General features: G+C 43.5%; 1 protein-coding gene across 1 annotated transcript; it reads right to left on the minus strand.

Moving 5' to 3' along the window:
* Positions 1 to 5,889: 5,889 nt before the first annotated feature.
* Positions 5,890 to 14,613, minus strand: LOC142564451 (uncharacterized). The gene is made up of 3 exons (XM_075675453.1): positions 14,468 to 14,613; positions 10,585 to 10,900; positions 5,890 to 7,859 (listed from the first exon to the last, which is right to left on the minus strand). The coding sequence occupies exons 1-3, from the start codon at positions 14,583 to 14,585 to the stop codon at positions 6,701 to 6,703; spliced, it is 1,593 nt and encodes a 530-aa protein (XP_075531568.1). The 5' UTR covers positions 14,586 to 14,613; the 3' UTR covers positions 5,890 to 6,700.
* Between the last annotated feature and the right edge of the window lie 3,438 nt (positions 14,614 to 18,051).

Raw genomic sequence — 18,051 nt, forward strand, 5'->3', positions numbered from 1 at the left:
AAAATTGACCACTCTGTGTATTACCGAAGTATGTAGACTCGATATATATATATATATATATATATATATATATATATACCAATATATATATATATATATATATATATATATATATATATATATATATATATATATATATATATATATATATATATATATATATATATATATATCTAAGGGGGTTAACCGAGGGGCCCGAATATTTATTAGTCATATCATGTGAAGCCAACAAACACTGACACCAAGGACAGCATAGGGGAAATTACTGGTGCCTAATAAATGGAATGAAGAAACGACAAATTAATGGAAATTAAAGTGGATGAAAAAACAACTTGCCGCAGTTGGGAACCGAACCCACAGCCTTCGCATTTCGCGTGATATATATATATATAATATTCCGCCAAAGCAAGCACAACGAAATTTTCTACTATAGCATATTTTACTGCATGAATTGAAAAACCGCGTCGTCAATTTGTTTTCAAATATTTCATGCACCTCACTTGTATGTCTTCTATGGAGAAGCTTTCGTTTTCTTTTTCATCAACAGGAACCAATGAACCTTGAATATGCTGTGGACTTTGTATTCTTACCAGGCCTGTATTTACCCTTGCTTTGAACGGTGAATAACAATAAAGTCACATAACACTATTCGCTTGCTATAGTAAAGCACTGGCAACGCACCCTCACGCAACATCATGTAAAACTAGTGCAACAATGCGAAATGAGTCAGACAGCCTATTCTTATGTTGTTGTAACAGTAGAAGACGACACGTTAAAGCAAATCTAATAAAAATTGTGCAGTGAAATAAGCCAGTTGCAGCCCTTGCTGCGAATGATTGCATCCTTTAACTATAAACAGTTCTTGCACGCCCACAGCTAATCAAGTGAGCAGAAATATGGTTTCTATTAAGTTTTCGACCACATTTAATAGTGTGTAAACCCATATAATGATATCCTCTGTCATTACTACCTCTTTAAATAGGGAAGTACCACGCTCTTTGAAAGAGCAGTTCAGCTTGGGATTATAAAAAAAATTTCTCCATTTCAAATATACACATAATATTATTATTAATATTAATAATAATAATAATAAGCCTGTTTTATGTCCATGGCAGGACGAGTGCTTCTCCCTGCAATCTCCAACTACCCTTGTTCTGCACCAACCGATTGCAACTAGCACCCGCGAATTTCCTCATTTCATCGCTCCACCTAGTCTTCTGCTGTCCTCGACTGCGTTTATATTCTCATCGTACCCATTCTGTAACCCTAATTGTCCAACGGTTATCTAACCGGCACAATAGATGACCCGCCAAGCTCCATTTTTTCTCCTGATGTCAATTAGAATATCGTCTATACCAGTTCGCTCTCAGACCAAAACAGCTCTCTTTCTGTCTCTTAACGTTATGCCTAGCAATCTTCGTTCCATCGCTCTTTGCGCGGTCCTTAACTTGTTCTCAAGCTATTGCGTCGTCAATGTTTCACTATAGCAAGCCAATAGGGTTATGTAACTTTATAGTTATTTACTTTTCAAAGCAAGGGTTACTGCAGGTCAAGTAAGGATACAAAGTCCACAGCATATTCAATGTTTATTGGTTCCTGTTGAGGAAAAAGAAATAGAAAGCTTCTCTATCGAAGAAGGCATACATCTTAACGTACATGAAATATACACAATACGCATTTGATTCAATAAAGAACCACAACCAGCTTTTTTTTCAATGACGCACTCATTTATTGCAATATTTACCTACATAGAGGCAAGAAAAAAAGACAAATCTGTCGACAACGAAATTGTTCGACAATTTATTCACCGGCCACTGTGGCTATGGCAGTCTGCTGCTAGCACAAGGTGAAGGCTGGAATTGCCAGCTGTGACAGTCGCATTTCAATGGGAGTCACAGGTAAAAAAATTGCTCTTGCTCTTAGATTTATTTCATCCTCATTTACTGAACTCCTAAACATCGAAAGCCTAATAAATAAGCGAGTTTGCATATGTAAACTCTAACAAGCAAAACTAACACCAACCAAAATAAAGGACACAATTGTAAAACAAGCATGTTTCCGATACTTTCAATCTGGAAAACATTCAACGCATCAATACGCAATGCTCAACAGCACTGCACAAATAAACACGACCAGGCACAGTAATCACTCTGCAAGGTAGCTGGTTGTACGGATGTATAAATTTCAAAAGTCATGAACATTCATGCTACAACATGCACACAGGAAAACGAAAACATTTTGCAAGAGTTGTCCCTACTGGCAGGTAAGAGTGGGCGGTAAACAGCAGAATCCCTATTAGAGGGCGTTGTGTAATACCGCTCATGAAAGAGTGAAAAAAGTACCTGTCAGCTGAACGAAGTTCAGCTGATAAATAATTTACATTCTGTGAAGGTATTCCTTTACAGCAGACGCTGCCTTATACGATGTAAAAGGAAAGAATAAACTGGTAACTGTCGTGGAGGCTTAGAGCTTATGGCGTCGAGCTCCTAAGCACGAAGTCCCAGCATGTAATCCCGGCTGCCGCAGCCACACTTTAATGGGGGCAAATGGCAACAACATCTGTGGTGCTGTGCATTGATTGTAGATCAAATAACCACAGTTTGTAAAAATTAATCCAGAGTCCCTAACTATGGCGAGCCTCATAATCATTTCTTAATGCTGGCACGCAAAACACCGGACTTCAGATTAATTTTCATTGAATAACAAAACGAGCTGCTTTGGTTTTTAAAGATACCAAGCAATTAATCAGGGTAACTGAATGAGAATTTCCCTTATGAATGCATATTCATGCTCAGAGCTGTGAAAATGTTGTAAGCAACTCATTTACTGTCACTGTTAAGAGGAACACAAAGGACGGCAAAGGCAACCCTATGTAGAGCGGGTAGGCTGTTAAGTATCGCGTGACATACAAGTGAGATGAACACCCAAATATTCATAAAAGGAATGGTACGGATACACTAGCCATGAACAGCCTTTCGTCGTAGAAAAGATGTATGCTACTCTTCGAAGCATTTATATTCATAAGCCAAATAGTGCACGATCCACTCAGTTTGTCATCGGGTTGCGCTGTAAACTACTGTCAGATGGCAACTTACCTTACCTACAGATCACACAATAATCGAAAAACGATCTTCGTTACGTGATATGCCATTGCACCATGAACTTTGTATATGTCACACAATCATTGTGAACATAGGGAAAACAACAAACATTTTTACACTAGAACATGAGAGGATGCTCAGCTTCTGCTTGGAATGCATTGAAGATGGCTTCAAACCAAAACTGCTGTCTAGCTGATCAAAGAGGAAGCAGTGGTCATTGCTTTCATTTCAAGCATTTCTGCTGTACCTTGCCGAAGCTTTAACACACTGAAGATGTAGCCTGTAGACGTGGATACAATAGAATGCGTGCTCGGCAGTCGATCAATGAGAAAACTCAATTTCACAACACAAATTACATTCCACGTTCAAAGTTCACGCACAGATAATTTGCGGCTTGCTTCAGGGGCAGGCGTGTGCTTTAGGTTGGGGTTGGTGGTCGTTGCTGCGATGGGTGCAATAATCCGGCTAGAAGCAGTCGCCCCTTATGCAAAATCACGAGCGATATACAAACAATATTTCTTCAGAAGGGGACGCTGAATCCGGGTAGCCCGAGGATCTCGTTGCGTGGACAGGACGAATTTGCTGCAGCCGGGTACTTGTAATTATCGTAGTTGGTCATCTTGTAATTTGCTGTAGCGCTGGCACAATGACATGGACGTAGAAGGCAAATGGGACAAAATACAGCGCGTGTGTGACACACAGCGTGTGTGACGGGGATCGTTGCTCCATGAAGGGGCGATGACGAGAGTCTACGAGTAAGGCTCGATGTGACGCTCCCTTGGGAGTTCTGGCGCTGACACTGGTGGCGGGATTTTTCCGCGACGAAAGGCCGCTTTTGCAGTTGGTGGAACGGAAGCGTGAGAAGAAAAGCGTAGTGCAGCGCAAGACGGACTGTGCGTCGACGATGCTTAAAATATAGTACCAGAGTAGCGCTCGTTGTCTGAGTGGAAATAAAGCGCAGCATGAGCGGAGGTTTATCTGCGACGACTGCTTTGAATCGCAGCCATTCGTCATCCTAGCGCTGCCTCTCGCAATCTCCCGATTAGCGATGCAGTTGCGTCACACTTCGCTAAGTTTGCAATGTGCCGCGGGAGACATTGTCCGCGCCAGCAACGCTACCTACAGCGTTCTTCTCCTGCAGTACTCACCCGTGCACTGAGTTTCCTAAATTGGTTACTGTAAATAAAGCAATTACTTACTGATATAAGCCGTGCACCTATATAACCCTAATAAAAATTATTGACACGCGAAATGAAAACATGTGTGTAGGTGCGCTATCATTTCGCATCAATGAGTATGGTTATCGTCGGTGAATTATTTTCATTGCATTAAAAGAATTATGCGGTGTGTGCCATGAAACCTGGCAGCAAACAAGCCTGAGCTTCGCACTAGCCGCATTGTTGAAATCTCAATCGTGTGAAATTAACTCTCTAAAAATCACACTGCGACGCGTACTATGGACCGATTTTTTTTCGCTCCAGTGGCAGCATGTGATACAGGCTTATGACGAAGGCAAGCCGAAAAAGAAAGGTGTCAGAATTTTTTCCTACAGGCCCCTCCACCGCATGGCACTGCCTTCGCATGTATGATCTGCGCTTCTAACTTTTTCTATTTAACTAATTTTTTTGCGTCCTAATAAAAGTAGCATTCCCCGTGGCATCAAACTTCGTCCGATTGGCAGTGTCTGGCGATCGCGCCTCCCCAACTTTCTTGAGTTATAGTTTAAAGGAAGGTATTGCAATACATTCAAGTAAATCCCGCATCTCTGTTATCTAGCAACATTAGGTATTCACTCAATGAGTACTTGCTGGTTCAATGAATGCTTGCTGCAATTCGCAACGTTGATGCTTTGCTGGAGATGTTTTATCAGCCTTTACTTGTTTTTTTCCTACAGTACCATGGTTGAGACCCCACAGCAGAAAGCTGGCAGTAGGCGCAAGCATAGGTCAACCCAATAAACGGGAACTTACTCAGACACTCGTAAATTGTAGTTGTTTTTGAGGGCTCACCCTGACTCACTCACCAGAGTTAGACGCAGTCAGGCCCCCTTGTGCAATGCTCTCACTTTCTGAATCTTCAGCAGCTATAGAAAATCTAAATTATCATAGAGGCGTGAACTTCGGCGTATCTCACTGCCCCGAAGTTGCTTTAGAACGGTGAATCTTATCAGACAACAGTTCAAACCGACGCACTGTGTTCCAGTGTGGAAATGAGTTGGCAACAGTAATATTTTATTTCAGCAGGGATGGAGAGTGTCTAAGTGAAAAGGCCACAGAGGCTGCTTCAATGTCCCTTAGCCCTCTTTTGCATGCGGACGTCGCAGCGAATCTTGTGACTGTGAGGCTGTATAGTGCAGCAGTTCAGAATCTCTTGCTCCAGCAAACAAAACCAGTTCACGAGTTGTTACAGATACAAGAGAAAACCAACACAGGTCCTGTTGTGAGAACGAAAAAATAAACAGATTCTGCAGCACAAAGGACTTGATCTCGCGAAAGATAATCTTAGGTGAACACTTACTATTTTTGTTCTCATAGTAAAATAATAGTATTAACTCTATAGAAATCAGCAGGAACAGAGTAGAGTATGCTCGAAGAAACAGTGCATCGTGTTGCCAACAAGCGCATTGTGAGTTATAGCAGGCCTTCTCTGTTGAATACTTTAAACTCGTAACTCTAATGTATTAAAGGACCGTCTTTGCAGCTCCAACTACTTCCAGAGATTATGCTTTGTATAAAGAAGCACGTGAAGCCATAAAATTGTTTATTTTCTTAACTTTATATCATGGTAGTATTCCTAATTATTGTGCATAAGCGCTGACATGTGCATATTGGTACATAAGTAGCCTACCCTACTAGACAACAATAGGTTATAGCCGAGGCGCCTACACGTGACATGTGGGACATATTATAAATGATGTCATGGAGCTAAAATCTCACATATAAAATATTTGCCGCTAATGTCAACCAAGAATATGAAATCTAAGATATAATAAACGAATTGTTTTGTCAGGGTCAGAGGTTTTCAATTAATAAGGAAGAAATGCCATGCAAGGTGGAAAAGTTATCACGCTGTCCGATATAAAAATAGAATTTCATTTTACATTTGACCCAAAACAGACGAATCAGTAGTGGAAGGAAACGGCAGCACAGTAACTCTGGCCACTCTTCAGGACTCGATACCACCGACTAAACAGCTCCAGTTTTTATTGATGTAAAATTAACATCAACATAAATATTTGTAACCTTATTTGTCTTTCTTTCAGTTTGTGTTTGAGACAGAAGCTCCTAAACAGGGCAGTTGACTCTGCTAGAGCTTATCTCTTACCCAATGACTGCGATAATCCATTATTAATTATTGACATGTCTTTCACAATACCTAATTTCACAATAAGTAATGCATTATTTAACATGGGAATTATGAATGGCGGTCTGGTTTCGTTTGATAAACTTCATAAAATCTGGCGGAACAACATGAAGTCACTTGTCTGCAATTTTTCTTTCCTCCAAAATATCAGGCTTTGGCTACACAGGCTCCTTTCCAGTGCTTTTTATAGCTGTGATGTCATTCGTGGAAGAAATGTATTGCTTCTTCACCGAGAGTTATAGAGACGGAAGAATAGGCTGCATATTCGGTGGAATCTCTAAGGTTGCCGGTAGTGGTTGTGCTTCCCCGACGTCTAGATCCTCGTCGAACGATGAGTGACCTAGTCCGCGCCCTCCGATGCCAACTGTAGTAGGAAGGGTTGGCGTGCCAGGCAAGAATGCACCAGGCTGGTGAGCAGATGTAACACCTGAGTGACCGGGTTCACTGCCGAGGGGTGGCACAGTCTGAGGCAATGGCACCACGCCAGCTGCCTGAGGTGTCGTAGCGGTAATTGCGGCTGCGCCGCCTGGACCATAGCCGATGCCACCGGGCATGCCTTGAGGAAGACCTGTGCCGGCTAAGGAGATGGTTGCGCCGCCAACAGATGGTTGAAGGATAGCGTTTGGAAATACACTAGGCGAAGGAGGTACCACGGCAGTAATCGCTGTTGAACTCTCCAGCCCTGCTCCGGCAGCATGCAAACCCACGCCACCAGGTAGTGGCGTAGATTGAGGGTATCTTAATATACTGGGTAGGGATGGTGGCGTAGAGACCACTGTAGCTACACCCTCTTGACGTCTTGCAACAACCTCTGAGCCGTGCCCTGCGGTATTCACCGAAGGTACACCCTGAGTTGCAATGGAAACAGCGGGAGGTTGATTGGCGGTTGTGCCAGTTAGAGTTGTGCCTTCTCGCCCTATCCCCACAAGCTCCAAACGATGTCCCGCGCTACCTTGGCGCAGTCTCAGATGAATCGTTGGCAAATGGCATCCCGTACCACCAGGTGTGGTTTGACCACCAGTCGTTTTACTTGTACCACTCGGTGTGTGCCCAGAGATTTCAGATTTACCTGGGGGGAACACGACGACAGGTGCACGGGCTCCACCACCTATATACTCGATCTCGTTTCTTCCGGCTATCGTCGTCGCCGGCCTAACGAACCGGGAGCACTCCTCTTTTGTTACGCAGGCTTTCTCGCCGTTTCGCAGCAACTCGTAGTAGCCCTGCTGGCACACGCAGCTGCCAGTGTAGCAGCGGGTGACGCATTTTTTGTCGGTCGCACTCCTGACGCAGCTGGGCGCGCAGGTGGACGTGCACTGCTGGTATTTCGAATGTGGAGGACACTGTGGCGAACATCTTTGGACCTTGACGCACCTTGTCTTGTCTCTTGAGTCTCTGCAATAGAGTGACAGGAAAAGCAAGCAATGCTTCATATTGAGTGGAAATGGGCACGGAGCAAGAAACATTTACGAGTGGAAACTCCGCTGTTTCTGGCGACCAGAAAAGGTCACGAGACCGCGGAGCCACTATCATGCTGGCGGCGCCTGGCGGCCTGGAAAGAAATTACCGCCGTTTCGGTTGCCAGGGCAACCGGTCGAGCGTGTTGCTCCCGTTCGGCCGTGCGCGCCTGAGTTCTATTGAGGCCACGGAGGAAATGGCCGGAGAGCGCGCCGGAGTCGCCTGCCCAGCCGCTGCATTTTTTTTCGCTGCGGCTTCTACGCGCCGCATGGCGCCGCCACTGCATACGGCCCCGTCGGCGCATAGAATTGTGACCTTATCTGGTCGCCAGCACTCGCTCGCACTGACGGGAGTTTCACCTCCTAAATGTTGTCCTCCGTGGAAATGGGGATATGTTCGCTCACTGCGTTTAACATAAAGTGTGAGAAAACATTATAGTATAGTTGCAGACGATATGCCATACAAGGCCTTGCACCTGACCATATTGTGCTTCATTTTCAAACGAAAAGTAACGAGAAGGTGAGCACTTGCGATTGCAACCAGAAATACAGCTTGTGGAGCACCGTTAGAACGAAAGACGAAAAGGGTCGCGTAGAGGCAGCTTAGAGGATGAGAAGAAATACCTTGATGAAATGGAAGGTTCGCTTGAAACGTCTGTTTTGAGTTCTTTGCAAATTACGTTGGCGATGTTACGGAAGTGAAAATAAGTTAAATTCTGTCGGTGCATGTATTTCTGCAACAAAGTAAGGCTTTGCCAACGTTTCAGAACCAGATTCCATTTAGCCCTTTGCATAAATATTACAGTGGCTTGTGTTCCTTATATCCGTTATGCTTCTTTTTTTCTGTGGGTGTTTGACAGTGTTAAATTATATAAACTAGCAATCACTCTGTATGGCACTTACGTATAGGTTAGCCTGGGCATGAAGGACTGGCAGCAATCAAGCAGGAGTAACTTCTGCAGCATTTAGGCCCAATTATAGCAATGAAAACAAATACACTTGTAAATTAATATACATTGACCATGTCAAGTCAGTATGAACCTGCTGCAACGGGGGGGGGGGGGTTGCTGTGGAGGGGTGCACTACAGTTCTCAGAAATTACATGCGATCTACAAACCTTTACTTTCGATAAAAAAAAGTGCTAGCAGTCTCTATTTACGCCTGAGTGAAGTATAACACCACAAAAGACCAGTGTCTCTGCTTGCGCAGGAAGTCAATGGAGGCATAGCAACTGGTGTAATTAACTACGCGAGCTCCATTTTCGCACTACAGTAAAAGCACGTAAAATATTGTCAGCTTTTATTTTTTAATCTTTGGGCTTCAATATATAGTTCTGCAGAACACCACCTCCGACCTATGCACTCGAACAGTCTATTGATAATCTCTTACCAGAAAGGCCGGAAATCTAGGGCCGTGAATTACCCCGTAGTTCGAAGTTTAGGTTAAAGAGATCATCACTCCTCTAGATGCTTTGTTTTTTGAGGAATCGTTTTCCATTTGCCAACTGTCTTTCTTTCATTAAGTGATGGTAAAGCGAAAGCTTTACTGGCCGCGAACTTGCCATTTAACCGTGGCCGGGCTCCAAGGAGGCACATGATGTCACACCGTGTTCCACGTCACACCACGTTCCTCATCATTGCATTCGCCTCGGTTCGCTACGCCAGCTGCGTCACATGCTTGATATATGTCGGAGGATTGAAAAGGAGAGCTCGCGTGCGCCGCAACCACAGTTGAGGCGGCAGTATGGGCGGCAACAATTCTGATAAGCAGGAGGAGGCATGGAATCGACATCGGAACGAGATGAATAGGAAACGAATCGCCCAGAAACAGACGAACAGCGCGCCGAACGACTGGCTGAACACCGCAACATAGCTACACAACCAGACTAACCGGGACTTGCAATCAAGATTAACCAAGACTAACCATGCTATGCCTTAGCTTTCGCTACGTATATCCTGGCATAGCCGAGCTAAGCCACTGCCAATGTTTTTCGGAGAGGTCGGAACCTTCTGGCAACACCCATTATAATTTTCCTCATATAACACGCATATATTAAAATGAAATAGCAAGCCGACATTTGACAAAGGAAAGGTAACAACGAAAAAGTCATACAGTCAAGCAACGTAAATGCACTGCAACATAAATATAACATCAAAAACGAATTTGAGCATTATCTGACATGAATTAGAATAGACGATTCACAACAGATTATACCTAAAAGTAAACTCACGCAATCAATGAAAATCACAGCACATCTCATATAAGGCGCCCTAGAACGTGATGTCAGCTGTCATACACTTAATACAGAAAACACGTCAGTTCATCGCCATTCGAATAATTGTTTGCACAGGAACGGATAGCAGCTGCAACCAGCCATTTCCAGCAATATTACTTGGTACCGAAAACCTTTAGTGGGCCACGAGCACCCGCCTTTCTACGTATGTGTTGGCCCTCGGTCTACGATCTTTTATATGGTTACGTGCCTGCGCTAAATCGCCATTAAGGGACGCAACAGATGGCGCCTTCTAGTATCATGTCACGATCACTCCTGCCTTGGCTGGCGCCTCTTTCACCATGTGCTCTAACGTGCGAACGGATCCGCGAGTGCAACCGAACGTTCTTACACTGCAGTGGAAATCGGTAGTGATTGTGCGTCAACTCACACCACCCAACCGGGAGGGCAGTCACACCCGGGACTGCACTTCGTGCGGCACATTTGGGCAATGGGCTCGTTGCAGCGCGGTGGACAGCCCGACGCACAGAGGTTCCAGTCCTTCTGCGGTCGGCACTTGCATCTGGTGCACTGTCTCACGCCGACGCACTCGTCCCACGAGTTGCGGACATAACCCCGCTTGCAGATGCAACTGCGCCGTCTCATAAGTACGTCGCGAGGCGTCACGTGGGGCCTGCAGAACCTGTCGCGGCGGGGATGACCTTTCACTCTCTCTTCGTTGGGGCCGCATTCTGAAGAACTGCAGTCTGCGAATGGTGCATTAGCGCCATGGTTAGAGCTAAAGCCACATTTGAGTGAACTAGTGACTGTGACAAAGGAAAGTGGCGTTTCGCTCTGTGTGATGTCGTCAGAGAATAATCCCCGAATACACTATTAGAGACGACGTCCTTATTGGCGAGTCACTGCTACTTTTCTGTATGGGGTATGTCTGTTTCTAGTTTCAAGCTATTTTGGTACCAGAGATAGTGCAGACTACAGTCGTCGGTTCTCCTCCTCCCGCTCACCCGACAGGTGACGCGATAGAGTGTCGTGCGCAGAGTCTTTGCCTGTAGCACATGAAGGACTGCTACCTGGCCCTAGAGCGGGGGAAGCTTCAGTACTTCAGGGCAGTGGCATGGCATGAGACCAGCCCTAACTCGCTCGCCATGTGTAGCGCCGATTCCCCCCACCCTTCTTCATAAAGAACATTCGCATCATTCTCACCCACCATTCGCCTATGAAGACATTGTCTTTCACTGACTTTAATTAGAGTTTGGGTCTCATTCTAACATTTTTCCTTTGCTAACTTGAAGCACCACATCCCTGTTGCAAAAACAAGCATGTACTACTTGCGCATTGTCATTAATGCTACATGGTTGTACGGGTTCCAATATATGAAAACTGGCATGTTCCATAAGCGTAAACCCATATGTTTATGCAGAACTGTTGTACCGAGCATTTGGGTCTTTATTTGTGATGAAGTAATTCTCAAAGATTTTGTTGTACATGCTTGTTTCGCTTCCACTATGAACAAGGCAATAGTAGATTAGGAAACAATGTTAACACCATTGGTACGCCACGTGTAGCGGCTTCGTTGAGATAATGTGGCTTACACTCCAGTTGTGCTGCCTGTTACTTGCTGGTACTTCATTAGTCCCAGCCAATGAGAATCATTCGTTGTCAGTGATCTCTTGTAATTCTTATTCTATCTCCGGTAACTCATGTTTGAGTGATGGTACATATGGTTTGCGCTATTATTTTCTGCTTCTATTTCAAGAAAACGCGGAAACAAATTTGCTGACAAATCATCGGTTGTGCACTGCCATCTGCGCGAGAACTTTCTGCCTCAACTTGAAATGCCAAAGGCCGCAGAACATCTATTCGGCAGTCTCATCCTCATTGCAGCTGGCACATCTTAAACATCATTTTCATAGGCTATTCAAATAGCAAAACTCATACTGGATGATTCCGACTATGTTGTTAAGCTTGTTATACTATTAATTCTAAATTGGAGAGCAATCATCACCAAACTTCCCTAAGATGTGCATTTGCACATCGCACCAACGTTTATTTTGATTCCTTTTTACCAAGAACGACGAATGACTGGAACCGCTTCCCTGCCTCCATCACTGCCATTTCTGACGCCACAAACTTCAAGAATATTGTTAACGAATTTGTTTGTAATATTCACCACTCCTCTCTGTAATGCCCCCGCGCCTTGAGAGTATGACAATAAATAAATAAACAAATAAATGAATAAATAAATAAATTTGTATTTTGTATAAGGCTTGAATGAGCTTTCGTTCAAATCAGTTCTAAAGAAAATGAGTAGCTGTGCTTGGTAGTAGCAATCGTAATGGCTGCATTAGAAGATAGCACTGAAGTTTCATGGCATCTTTGTTGCAGCGTTTAGCACAACATACATTTCTTTTGTGGACTGACGCCAATAGACAATTACATGCTTTACTTTTATCTCTAAAGTATGTGGGTTTGTTTCGCAATATGAGCAAAATAATTCTAATTATTCGGAAAACCCCACAGTAAGCTGGCGGAGCGTGGAGATGGCAGCTAGAACATTGCACGTAATCTCAGGTATAGGCTGACAATGCAGAAAGAGTGTATAGAACATTTTTGCCATTACAAACATTTTTACTTATTTTCGCGATGCGAACTGTACGAAATATCACTATACAAAGGAAAGGAAGCACCGTGGGTGCAGCCGTAACGCTGTGAACATTAAACACCGGAGGAAAGTACTGAAGTCCTATTCTCCATTGTGGTATATTTCAAACAAGCAGAACGAAGGAAAACGCCTTCAACCACAAATATGGAAGCTTTGGTAAGTTGCAAATTAAAAATAACGCTTGCGCTGTGCTGTGTACGAGTTCTAACAAATGCAATAAACGTGTGTCCATAATACATGATATACGTATATACTTCAGCGCTGTATGGTCACATTACTGATTAGACGCAATGTAGTTGTGCACGGTGCAGGTTTGGTGAGGATCTATAGATGGAGTGTCATCTGTCATTCGGAAACTAATCTAACACTAGCCACAGCATAATGGTTGCATTAACGATATACTTTGTCTCATACCTCAATTATAAGATATTGTGTCAGAGCTTTTCGTTGTAGCACCCTCAGTGAAAGTAACTTGTTGGGAGCGCATTTAACAATACAAGTAAGATATCAGAATTTCAATGTTATCAGGTTACCAATTTATTACTGAATGGCAGTATTACTGCATAGAAAAGCTACAAAAATATACAACTTGTTGATGCGCAGATTCCCTTATGTGAACGAAATGCAAGTTGTACAAATAATAGTTGTCTCTCGAATACGCAACAGGCAATCTAATGGCCAATGTTTGATGCGTCTTCTGTATCGATACTTGTACTGTGTAAAAGAAGAATATAATAAGATTGAAATATATATTATTTGTCGAGTAACATGTTCATCGACAAACAGCATTGTTTTCCGTTTGTGCTGCATACCTTGTGCACATGCATTTGCTACTGGCAATGTTTCATAAATTGAAACAAGTTTGACGCCTGCTTTTACCTGCCAGCGCAGTAAGTGTACGGTGAACGCAGTCTGATGGTGATGTTCTTCACCCCTTGTCACTTGAACTTTGCCAGTTTACTTTTGTGCGCAAGGAATTACAAGCAACCTTAGTAACAATTTGCAACTTTACCGTTCGCGATAAAAAAGCATGCCGCGAAATTGCACGGTAATAAACCGTGGGAGCTTTCCATGTTGAGAAGGCCACCTCCGAATGGAACCTTATAACATTCGGTGAAACTGTCAGCTGTTTAGCAGGATTGCAATTGTACCATGAAAAGAGGGTGTTTTGGGAGAATAAACATTTTCATATCTGGGTTTTCCTGGGCTTTAAACGTGCTAGTTTACAATGATTAAGTACCATTCATACTTTAATACACATTCCGATTATTATGGCTTCCTATATCCCAAACTTCAAAACTTAGTTCGGCTCAAACCATTCTTCTACAGACTGCTGAAAAATCAAGTGGCCACCTTTTCTAAATGTTCTTTGCTACAAGCTTTTTTTCTTAAATATACTTTTCTGAACGACTTTTCTTCTAAATGATAGTCTGGAAGCAATGTATTGCTGCATGGTTAAAATTTAATCTTTTAGTTCGCTTGTTATGTGTCGACATTGCGCACTATTGACACACTTGCTACAACAATTTCTGAGGCACTCTTCATTTCCGAAGGCTTCATGATGCAAAATATTTAGACTAGAAACATGCCACGGCATTGATGATTGAGAATGACGTCTTTTACAACGCGGCTTTTGAGGGACAGTACTTACTCGGACACTTGTTTCCACAAACCGCAACAATGCAAAATGCGGCTATCGCAATCTTCACACAATACATTGCGCTTCCGAAGGTGCTTTCTCCAAGGATGTCGCAGGGCAGTTTGCTCATATTTCTAAATATGGGTGCGGTCACATGCGTCCTGCACCTGCAGACTAGTGCACCATAGACATTGTTCTAAGTGAACACGTGAAATTTTCATCCTCGAGACAACTATGACGTCTTTTTATCATCATACATTCAACAGAACTGACATTTACTTGAACACAATGAAGGGTAACTCATCAAATTTGTTTAAAGAGGTCAACAGCTGCTTCACGTGTCTACATGCTGTCTGGTTTAATTTTGTCACAAAAGAAACCTTCAGGACGCCTTTGTCCTTCTGAGAAGTTATCATGAGAGAAAGCAACTATCAGGAGGGGGGGGGAGACTTTGCAAGCTTTGCGCGGAATAAGATCCTGGTTGCTGTTTTTATATCTGGCCTTATCATTGTCACTTCTGAAGTGGTACAGGGTCTCAGCCAGTTTCATTGCCATTACACTAGTTCCTATTCCGTAGCCAGTAACCACGCCTTAATGATATAGACACTTGTCCAGATAGGGCAATCTCATTTGGACTAGTCACCATGGGCCGGTCTATTGTTTTTGTAATTAGAAATCTAGGTCTCTTGGTGACAATATTTCTAACTATTGTGACACAATACACAGAAAGCACAAGGTCCAACTACTATAGTATCAGAATCAAATTTTAATGTACTTTTGAACACCTGCCGAACATATCAACAAGAAAAGCGCGAGTACGGTTTTAGAAACATCGAGCTCCCTGTGGTAGCGCTGGAGCTTTGGCGTCCGTCGCTGACAACAGGGTCGTGGGCTCGCTACCTGCCACGGCGGCTACATTATGAGGGTAGACCCATGCGAAAAGTATGGTGTGCTGTGATTTGGGTGCCCGTTGAAGAAACCCAGGTGGTCAAAATGAATCCCAAGCCCTTCCCATTACAGCGATCCTCATAGAAATAGTCCCGACCTCCTTAATTTTTCTTGCGCATTTGCTTTTTCTTTCAGCTATTTTGCCCATATTTCTTTCCCTCAAGTCAGAAGTGTTTCGGCTAACCTCTGTGCCTTTTCCTCCCTATTCCTCCCTGTGGTCACTGTGCCGTTTCGAGGTGTTAAACAACCCAATTCAGTCTTCTTTGAAACGCAGCACGAAACGGCGACCCCGTAATAGCTATTCTGAAGAAATGGGCAGTGATGAAATCTCGCATATGTTCAGTATCCAATGCAAACGTTGCATGATGCACCCGGAAATTTTTCCCTTTGAAAAATTTATGAGCCATCCCTCTCTGTGAAGCCGGACGAGCAGCGAAGCTGAGGGTGGCTGGCAATGCTTTATGACTTTAGGGTAACGGTAGCAGTGCTACGGTAGAGTAATAGTAGTAACCGGAGTAATCGCAGTTTTGACAGCACGCCACCGACCATGACACTGCTGCAATAGCATTGAAATCAGTTGCTAGGATGTTTATTATATATACGAAAGGCTAGGGACGTCAAACCCCACGTCGAAAGGTGGCGTCGCCGCCGCAGCTTCCAGAACGGCGATCATTACCGGGAAAAATTTTCATGGAGTGCTACGTGCTTCGTGTTGCTATCACTAGCGCCTTATCATCAATCGGGCTGTTCCGTATGTTGTATGCGTGATTCCAGAGAGTGCCAGCACTTTTAACTTCACTTTGTTTGTAGGCACTGCCTGATGGGGTTAAGAGCCATTGCATTTTTTGCTTGCTTACGGGGGTATGACCTCTTCATGATGTTTTTTTGATGGACAACAAAATTACACAGAACCCTAGCCATATACAGCTTCACTGTAATTCCCAACGTTGTTATAAACAAAGTATAGGCACCCGTGGCTAGACCACAATGAGACAGTTATTCATATGTAAAAGTGGTACCCCAAGGGCAAGTTGTCATCGGTAGTGCGCTTTCGGACGTGTCAACAAAGAAGTTTCTCCTTAATGGCTGCTGATACACTATGCAATATAATGTTTGTTGCCATTTGAGGAACACAAAAGTTTAACTACTGACAGAAAAAGTTAACTATCAACTGACTGTTGACGGCTTCAGACACCATAGTGAGAATGCTTCATATGCCTTATGCCCCATCCATCATAAGAACGTGGCTGTAATTTTAATATGGCCACTATGCTTCACAGAATACATTCCTGGATGATACAGTGTAATAAACGTACCACTAACACAACCTCTGCCGACTAGCTGTACCGCACGTTCTGACCGGTGTTGTAGGGTTTGTAATATTTCAAGCACTGTGTATTCTTCAGGAATGCTGTGTCTTGAACACGAGGTGCCGTGATAAAAGCACGGTAATGTTGTCATAGTACTGTGTTATCTGCATGTGTAGAAGTCTTTCCTCGACGCCTAAAACCATCCATAAATATTTGGAAGTTGGTGCTTGTCTGTGTGTACTCTTCTCCGGTTTTCATATTTGTCGCGTTGTGGCAAGTAGGGCGATACATTGTATCAGTCCTAGACGGCAAACTTGCTGAACATGAACCTCGGATCTATTATTGTTCCTTAAGGTACGTGGTCCTCCAATATCTTCACTTTATTATATTATCAGTTTTCATTTCCCGCTATGTCCTTCAGAATGCATCTTGGTGATTTTCATAACTGTCCGCTGTTTGAGTCCTTACATAATTAATCGACGAACTAGGGACCTTCCTTCCCTAAGCGGCCACGCTACCGAATGCGTACAACTTCCCTAGTCTGCCAAGCCTACAACATTCTTGGCAAAGTCATTTCAGAGAGTGCAAATGATTAGTGCAGTCACGTACCTCCTCACTGCCTGCTTTGCTTTGGATGGAAGGGTTTCTTAAGAAAGATACTTTAGACACTGCCGTAGTGCTCGCTCGACGCACCCATATAGCAGGTATTATGTGCATAAGCTTTGCTGTTTTGGTGAGAATTCTTATTCTTATTGAAGCGAGCAGTGCGAGAAGTTATACTTCATACAAAGGGAAGGAAGACTATCACAGTGCTGTGAACAAAGGCTTATTTAAGTTACACAAGTATGCATACTCTAAGAAAACGTGACAGAAAAAAAAATTTAATGGCGAAGTGAAGAGGCAGCAAAGCACTGATCACTCAATAATGCGCATCCAGCTATGTTATCTCTGGGCATGCTACATGGCATATGGCTATCCTTGTATCAACTCTTTCATTTTGCGCTGCTGGCCTCAAGAGTGAAACAGCAATTGGACGAGAAAACATACATTCTCAAACTTCTTTAACAGTGTTTTGGCGGTCAACAGAATCTAGTTTCAGCAACTGGCGTGTCATTGCCGTTGTCGCTCTTTTCGTGCTTCTGACACCACGTTTTCAGTTGTCCGGACTCTAGCATGTTTTTGAATTAAACGCATCTGGGCTTCTATCAGCTGGACCGCTTTTTAGGCCTTCCTATTTCCGTTTTCCTACTTCTTTTAGTGATACTTGATGACTATACCTGCGGTTCGAAGCTATACAGTTGTCTACTAGGGAGCTTCGTTTGCAATACACTGTTCCGG

Source organism: Dermacentor variabilis, chromosome 11 (genome assembly GCF_050947875.1).
Source record: "Dermacentor variabilis isolate Ectoservices chromosome 11, ASM5094787v1, whole genome shotgun sequence".
Taxonomy (NCBI): Eukaryota; Metazoa; Arthropoda; class Arachnida; order Ixodida; family Ixodidae; genus Dermacentor; species Dermacentor variabilis.

What these genes read in the sequence shown, in the direction of transcription:
- LOC142564451 (XM_075675453.1), bottom strand. Translation starts at nt 14,585, where the DNA reads ATGAGCAAACTGCCCTGCGACATCCTTGGAGAAAGCACCTTCGGAAGC. An exon ending in TTGTGGAAACAAGTGTCCGA is followed by an intron (nt 10,901 to 14,467) that starts GTAAGTACTGTC and finishes CACCATTCGCAG; the next exon opens with ACTGCAGTTCTTCAGAATGC. An exon ending in TGCCCTCCCGGTTGGGTGGT is followed by an intron (nt 7,860 to 10,584) that starts GTGAGTTGACGC and finishes ACTCTATTGCAG; the next exon opens with AGACTCAAGAGACAAGACAA.